At 37.7% G+C, this 8,765-nt stretch overlaps 1 protein-coding gene and 1 pseudogene across 1 annotated transcript; both read left to right on the forward strand.

Annotated features, from left to right (window-relative positions):
• Positions 1-5: 5 nt before the first annotated feature.
• LOC116145948 (probable rhamnogalacturonate lyase B) lies at positions 6-1,399 on the forward strand (the record flags this gene model as incomplete). Its single annotated transcript, XM_031431372.1, has 6 exons — positions 6-23; positions 127-268; positions 458-617; positions 711-827; positions 924-1,050; positions 1,138-1,399. Coding segments are annotated over 6 exons (810 nt in total), but the record flags the coding sequence as incomplete, so codon positions are not given.
• Positions 1,400-1,949: 550 nt separating this feature from the next.
• LOC116145907 lies at positions 1,950-8,139 on the forward strand (annotated as a pseudogene).
• The last annotated feature ends 626 nt before the right edge of the window (positions 8,140-8,765 follow it).

Raw genomic sequence — 8,765 nt, forward strand, 5'->3', positions numbered from 1 at the left:
GATCATGGCAAACAGAAACGAAGGTTAATTTGATGCTTTTTTTTTTTTTTTTTGTTTAATTTTATATATTTTGTGCTTAAAAGTGGAATGAGGAACTAATAATTTTGTATAATATTATTTGATCAGGGTTATCAGTTCTGGACACAATCTGACGAGAAAGGGAATTTCTTAATTAAAAATGTTCGAGAAGGGGACTATAATTTGTATGCATGGGTCCCTGGAGTTGTTGGAGATTATAAGCATGACATTAATATTACCGTCAAAGCAGGTAAAAATATAATTTTCGATGGGCCTAACTTTATAATGAACTTTTATGGGCCAGTCTGAAGTATTAGCAAATAAAATCTAAACAGGCCCATGTTGTCAGAATCATATTGAGAAGCTTGCCAATCACTGTAGCAACAGTTCTGTTTCTACTTTCACGTGACTAATTGCTTCTTTGACATGTTTAACACAGGATCTAAGTTCAAGTTGGGAGCCATTGTGTATAGGCCTCCCAGATATGGTCCTACATTGTGGGAAATTGGCGTTCCCGATCGCTCTGCTGTTGAGTATTTCGTGCCGGACCCCTATCCAACACTCATGAACCGACTGTACACTAAGGACACCATGGACAAGTAGTTTGCTAATACCATACTAAAACTTAGGTGTTACATATTATTTCTTGCACTACATTGGCTTGATTCCATAAAAAATTATATGATCTGCAGGTTTAGGCAATACGGATTATGGGAACAATATGCAGATATCTATCGTAACGATGACCTCAAGTACACCGTCGGCGTTAGTGATTATACTCGACAGTGGTTCTTTGCTCATGTTACCAGGTTTTTAGTTCATCTATTACCTTTTAGTTTTATGGGGTCTGGAAACCTTATTAATTTTCCAGGGCCTGTTTCTAAATTTCTAGTAATGCATTGCAGGGAAATAGGAAATAGGACATATCAAGCAACGACATGGCAGATTATGTTTGAGCTTCCATATGTTGATAATCCAGGACCTTACACACTTCAAGTGGCCTTGGCATCAGCAACTGACTCTGAATTACAGGTATAATACATATCTTTCTGCCACCTGCAAAACCAATTCATCTCAATATTAATTTTCTGCTAATGAACTTCTAAAATGGTTTTATAGGTTCGACTCAACGATGCAAATGCCGAAAAACCTCATTTCACCACAGGGCTAATCGGCAAGGACAACGCCATTGCCAGACATGGAATTCATGGGTTGTACAGGTTTTATAGTATCAATGTTCCAAGCAATAAACTTTACAGAGGAAACAACACAATCTATCTAACTCAGTCAAGAAGCAGAAGCCCCTTCCAAGGAATTTTGTATGATTACATTCGCTTAGAAGGTCCCCCTGCCCGTGAAACTTGATAACGCCAAAATGCTGTAGCATAAAGTTTATATTGATTAATTTATTGTAATTTTTTTAGGCATTATTTAGTTAATCTCTTCTTGTGATTAGCCTTAAAAGTAGATAAAATGCGCAATAGATTTAATCAAACTCATTCCTTGTATCACCCATTGTATACATTGTTATTCAATCTTGCTCATTCTTTGGTTTGCAAATGCTTATATGAATTTAAAAGATGTATGCATAATCTTTGTGGCAAACAATGGTAGATTGGTAGGAACAAGGGGACTACGGTCCTATCTCCCCCATTGAAAGCAACTCAGTGGAGTTTCACAAATTAGGAAATAAATCATACCCTACAATAAACAAGAAGATGACAATGCACAAAGATGGATGATAATAATTTACGTATTGGTATCTCATAACTACAAAAATAAAGATTTGATTGTTCTTTGGCAGCTCCTTGACCACTTATACCCCTCGCTATCCATTCACTGTTGCTCCCATTTTGCATTTTGTACTGAAATTAAAGAAATTCAAAGAACTGATATTAATGGAGCAAATAACAGAGGAAGTGCAGTAAAAGATGGCCTTTGGATGGGCAGCCAGAGACACTTCTGGTCTTCTATCTCCTTTCAGTTTTTCCAGGAGGTTAATTTTATCTCTACTCTCCGTTATGTTTCTCTCTTACGTGATTATGATACCTTTCTCTAAAAATATTAGATCCGTAAGTATGGAGATTCATGGAAGATGTTTTGTGTTAAAAATTATTTAGACCGATTTGCAGGGTAACTGGAGAAAAAGACGTGACTTTGAAGGTGCTGTATTGTGGGATATGCCATTGTGATCTTCACATGATAAAAAACGATTGGGGCTGTAGATGTATTGGCTGGAGAATTCTAAGGAAAAGATGGAGAAAAATGTGTTGAGAGAAAGCTCTGCATTTTCATATATTAACATTGCAAATTTATACAACATAAACAGTCCACTGTTACACTAACTTTGTAGAGATATTTACAAATTTGAAATTTAGACCAAAGTTTACAACTAACACAAACCTTAATCACAGCTGAATACACCTAAACACATCACTAAAAACACATCAACTTAAGTTGCTCACACATGTTAGAATACAAGGCAAAACAGAGAGTTCTTTGGCGTCAAAAGGTTTTCAAAACCAAACTGAATTTCAGTTACATTTCCAGCAAAATACCACTGTTTCAACACTCCTTGATTTTATTGCTGGAAACACCAATTCTGAGCCTAAAGTCTTCAAACTTGGCTTTGGACAAGCCTTTCGTCATGATATCAGCCACTTGATCTTCACCCCTGCAATGGACTAGCTTAACTTCTCCACCTTGTTCAGCTTCTCTCACTGCATGAAACTTGATTTTTATGTGCTTAGTTCATCCATGATGAACTGGATTTTTAGCCATAGCCACAACTGATTGATTGTCACACATAATTGTAGTAGGATTTCTTTGTTTCAGCTTTAAATATTCCAGGATGTTTCTCAACCAAATGCATAACCTGAAGTGCTTCTCATGTCCTCTATTGAACCACCCCAATCACTGTCAGAAAATCCCACCAATTCAAAGATTTCTGACCTCCTAAACCATACTCCAAAATTAGTGCTACCCTTTACATATCTTAGCACCCTTTTTGCAACTTTAAAGTGTGTTTCCTTGGGCTGACTCATAAACCTGGACAACAAGCTTGTAGCATACATTATATCTGGTCTGGTTGCTGTTAAATATAGCAAACAACCAATCAAACTCTTATACAGCCCTTCATCAATATTCTATGCATCATCATCTTTTGAAAGCCTTTGATTAGGAACCAATGGAATGTCCACTGGTTTGCAATTCTCCATGTTGAATTTCCTTAAAACTTCACTTGCATACTTCTCTTGGTTGACAAAAATCCCATTTGAACTTTGATGAACTTGAATCACGAGGAAATAAGACATTTCCCCTAAATTAGTCATCTCAAATTCATTGAGCGTGGACTTCTTAAACTCCTCAAATTGAGCAAGTTTACTCCCTGTCACAAGAAGATCATCAACATACAAGGAAATAATCATCACATCCTCATCAACTTCTCTAACATACAAAGTATGCTCATTTGGACTCCTCACAAAATCCAAGCTTATTAAGTGATCATTAATCCTACTATACGAGGCCCTTAGTGCCTGTTTCAGGCCATATAAGGCCTTCTTCAGGAGGTAAACTTTATCTTCATTTCCTCTGATCTAGTACCCTTTTGGCTGTTCAACATATATTTCCTCATTCAGCCATCCATTGAGGAAGGTTGATTTAACATCCTATTGAAAAATTTTCCAGCCAAATTGAGCTGCCACAGTAAGCAATAATCTGATTGTATCATGCCTAGCTACTGGTGCAAAGGTGTCCAAGAAATCAACTCCATATTGTTGAGCAAAACCTTTGACAACCAACCTATCGTTGTGCTTAAGAACTGAGCCATCCGGATTGAGTTTCCTCTTGAAAATCCATTTAACTTGGATTACTTTTCTGTTCTAAGGCCTGTCCATAAGTTTCCAGGTTTGGTTCTTCTCAATCATTGCTAACTTCTCCTTCATGGCAACTCTCGAAGCCTCTGATTTTGCTACTTCATAGTAGTTTGTTGGTTCAAGTGAAGCCATGTTGCACCTCTCATAAACCTCAGCTAAAGGTCTAATGCCTCTTCTGCATCATTCTGATCTTCTTAAAAAATCTGATCACTAGCAATTTCTGTCCATTAAGGTCTTGTCTCTATATCAACTTTGTTTTCTTCACAATTCCAAACTCCATCCTCATCTACCTTGACATCCTTGGAGATCAAAATCTTCTTGGATTTTGGAACATCCACCCGATAAGCTTTGGATTGGTTGCTATAGCCAATGAAAATTCCAATCAAGGCCTTATCATCCAACTTGGATCTTTTTGCTGTTGGAACTAAGATATAGTATATACTCCCAAAATTTTTGAGATTGTCTACTGCTGGTTTGACTCCATACTAGGCTTCATAAAGAGTCTGGTTGATCAAGGCTTTTGTGGGAAGCCTATTGAGTAAGTAGACTGCGGTGTTGACAACCTCTGCCCAAAAACTCTTCGGCAACTTCTTCTCAGCAACCATACACCTTGCCATCTCTATAACAGACCTGTTCTTCCTCTCACTAACTCCATTTTGCTATGGAGGGTAGGGACTACTATACTGATGTCTAATTTTAGCCTCCTTGCAAATTTGCTCAAACTCTTAAGAAGTGTATTTAGTGCCATTGTCACTTTTCAAGGTTTTAATGGTTTTTCCTATTTGGTTTTCCACCAGTTGCTTAAACTTCTTAAACACACTAGCCACCTCACTTTTTTGCTTCAAAAAATACACCCAATACATCTTGGACCAATCATTTATAAATAACACAAAGTACCTACTTCCACTCAATGATAAAGTTTCCATAGGTCCACACACATCTGAGTGAATGAGTTGAAGTTTTCTAGCAGCTTTCTAGGCTTGGTTTATGGGAAAGGACTGCCTACTCAACTTGCCAAGTTGACAAGCTGGGCATACAACCTTAGTTTTTTAGATTCTGGACCAATTTTTTGGTATGAATTTCTTTAAGGCCATGGTAATGGAAATGGCCAAATCTCTTATGCCATTGTTCAAACTCATCTACCCTAGCATTATAGGCTCTAACTTCAGATTTTTCCCACTTAATAGGGAAGCTTTTTCCCACAATTTTTACCCTTATGAGTTTACACCCTTCACTATCCAAGATTTGGCAGGTTTGGTTTTGAAAATGCAGGACATAATTCTTCTCCAAAATTTGTCCTACACTAAGGAGGCTTTGACTAATTTCGGGTGCATAAAGTACATTGGTAATGAGTTTTGTACCTATTGGTGTCTAGATAACAGCATCTCTCTTTCCTTTTGCTTCCACAAACTCACCATTTCCCACTTTGATTCTGGACTGATATGCATGATTCAATTTGACAAAGTTCTGCAGGTTTGGTGTCATGTGGTTTGTACATCCACTGTCATTTAGCCAACCTTCATTGTTTGTTTATGTTGCACTGCAGGAAGCTACAAACAGTTGCTCTATCCCCTACTCTGGTTGTTGATCATCAATCATTTGAGCTTGTTGTTGGGACTGCTCTCCTTTGTTCTTGTAGACCCTCTTTATATGGCCAAACTGCTTGCAGGCCCTACATTGTATCCCTGGCCTAAGTAAACACCTTTTCTCGGAATGGCCTTTCTTTTTGCAGTGAGAGCAAGATGGATAATCTTTCATCCCACCTGGTTTTCCCTACTGACCATTACCCATTTTTGTCACTAGCATATCTCTTATTGTTCCCTTGTGCAAACTTGCCTTTGTGAGTTGCCATCATTCCACCCTCACTTGCATCTTCTTGCCTCAAGAGCCTTATTTGCTCTTGTGCTTGCAATGCATGGACCAACTCAGTAAGAGTGATATGTGACATATCCTTTGAGTCCTTAAGAGATGAAATTTTGGGCTCAAACCTTTGGGGCAAACTTACCAAAACCTTCTCCACAACTCTCATATCTATCGACTCTACTCCAAGCAACTTGATTTTGTTGACTACACTCATCAGCCTATCAACATACTCTTTCACCTTCTTAGATTCTTGTATCCTCAACATCTCAAACTCCCTTCTTAGATTCAGCACTTGCATATTCCTTGTAGTGTCACTTCCCATGAATTCTTCTCTCAACTTGTCCCAAGCCTTTTTTGCAATTTCACATGCCATTATCCTTGTGAATACAAGGTCTGTTACAACAGGATAAATATGGGACAAGGTTTTCAGAGCTTTAGCAACTTCTTCTTCAAAGATTCTGATATGATTTAGAGTTGGATTTGGTCCCAACTATGTTGGCTGTCTATTCTCTTCTACATACTGCCACAAGCCTTGGCCCCGAAGGAAAGCCTTCATTTTTACAGCCCACATGTGATAGTGTTCACCATTGAAATCTGGAGGTGACATCAAGGCTGATTGAGCAGCCATTGGTTTAGGTTAAAGGTCTGAAGCAGAAAATATAAAGTCTGAAATAGAGAAGTTCTTGAGATGGGATGAAAGATTGAACGTGGGAGGGAGAGATTTCAGGTTTTCTAGTATGGCTTTGATACCATTTGTAGGTGTATTGGCTAGAGAATTCTAACGAAAAGATAGAGAAACGTGTGTTGAGAGAAAGCTCTGCATTTTCATTTTATTAACATTGCAAATTTATACAACAAAAACAGTCCACTGTTACACCAACTTTGCAGAAAAATTTACAAATTTGAAATTTAAACCAAAGTTTACAATTAATACAAGCCTTAATCACAGCTGAGTACACCTAAACACATCACTAAAAACACATCAACTTTAGCTACTCACACATGTCAAAATACAAGGCAAAACAGAGAGTTCTTTGGCACCAAAAGGTTTTCAAACCAAACTGAATTTTAGTTACATTTATAGCAAAATATCACTATTTCAACAACGGCAATTCCATATACACTTTTGTCCCAGGTAATGTTCTTCATAAATCAATCCAAATGGTATAAATATCCAAACTAAGACACCTATGATCCTTAAAGAAATATAATTTAACAAAAATGATGAACCATGCTATCAAATATTCAACAATTCATTAACTGTATGTGAAATTTATATGACACAACTAAATTGTATAATCCAGGCATGAGATTGTTGGAGTAGTGATAAGAGGTTGGAAGCAAGGTAGAAAAGTTCAAAGTTGGAGTTAGAGTGCACATGGGAAGCATAGTTGGATCTTGCCACTCTTGTGACAATTGTGCCAGCGATCTTCATATTTACTGTCCAAAATTTATACCTACTCAAGGCACACAAGACTATGATGGAACCACCACACATGGAGGCTACTCTGCCATTATGGTTGCAAATGAGCATTTTGTCATCCCTATTCCAGATAATTTACCTGTTGATGCCAGTGCCCCTCTCCTTTATGCTGGAATTATTGTTTATAGTCCTTTGAGATACTATAGACTGAACAAACTTGGCATGCATGTGGGTGTTGTTAGCCTTAGTGGGCTTGGCCATGTGGCTGTCAAGTTTGCAAATGCTATGGGGGTTAAGGTGACAGTAATTAGTAATTCTCTTAACAAGAAGAAGGAAGCTATTGATCATCTTGGTGTTGACTCATTTTTCGTTAGCAGTAACCAAGATGAGATAAATGTATTTTACTATAAGCATATTTGTTTCCTACAGTCATAATTATTAATTTGTTTCAAATGTTGATGTTTTCATGTTGACAATAGGCTGCCATGAGCAAGATGGATGGTATAATCGATACGGTATCAATGCCTCATCCTCTCCTGCCATTGATTGGACTATCAAGAACTAATGGAAAACTTGTTCTTGTTGGTTGTCTAGAGAAACCATTGGAGCTACCAGTTTTTACTTTGCTATTAGGTAGGGATATAATTCTAGTAAATTGCATATATATAAGTAATTAATGAAGAACAAATTAAATAATTTTTTGGCATTGCATTGATTTAAGTCTAACAATTGTCGAGGAATGACAGGAGGAAGATAGTGGGTGGGGGGACGAATGAGACTCAAGACATGTTTCATCTTACAGGACAACACAAAAGCAACACACTCATGGACCTCTTTTCTAAAGCCCATGTTAGATATTGTTTTGTTATTGATATTGGAAACCACATTAATTTGCACCACTTAATTAAATTGCTATGTAATAATCTGAATTTAGATCTCTCTCTATCTCAACTTCAATAACCTTTTCAAGGTGTAGATGCTAAAATCTACAGTTGCGGAAATAGGGTCTAATCCCGTATAGTTCAGGCCACTAACAATCTGCTGTACCTACACACAAAGCAAATAAGCGTGGAGGTTACTTGGACACTAGTATGGTGTCTACCGTAGGCACTCTGATGCTCAAGTCAGTAAGGCTGAATGAAGCAATTTAGTGAGGGTAAAGGAAGGATAGGTTATCAGAGGTCAAGTCGAAGACTAGAACCACAATGTAGTAAGATAGCTCTTAGGAGTAAGAGTTGGGTGTTGGTAGGTGATATTGAGGTTGAATGCCTAAACAGGGGAGTGACCTTTGTTTATATAGTAGTTGTTGGGTCTTTGTATCCTGCTAGGACTTTGAATCTTTAAGGGTAAAGGTCTCGTGAATAGGAAAGATCCTGATTCACTTGACTTAATAGTAACATGAGTCCTAATTTGCCTAAGATATAGAATCTTGGGCGAATTAGGATAAAGTAAAACAGGAAGAATGGTACTTACCTTGGTTTGGAAGGTCTGGCCTTAGGTGGGCCGCTGGAGTCGCCCATTTTGGAAGAAAGCTGGATCTGGAGGTCGCAGTTCAGCCCAAGTCACGAGCTTTGGTGCTGATCCAA

The sequence above is a fragment of the Pistacia vera genome, unplaced genomic scaffold (assembly GCF_008641045.1).
Source record: "Pistacia vera cultivar Batoury unplaced genomic scaffold, PisVer_v2 Contig47, whole genome shotgun sequence".
NCBI classification, from domain to species: domain Eukaryota; kingdom Viridiplantae; phylum Streptophyta; class Magnoliopsida; order Sapindales; family Anacardiaceae; genus Pistacia; species Pistacia vera.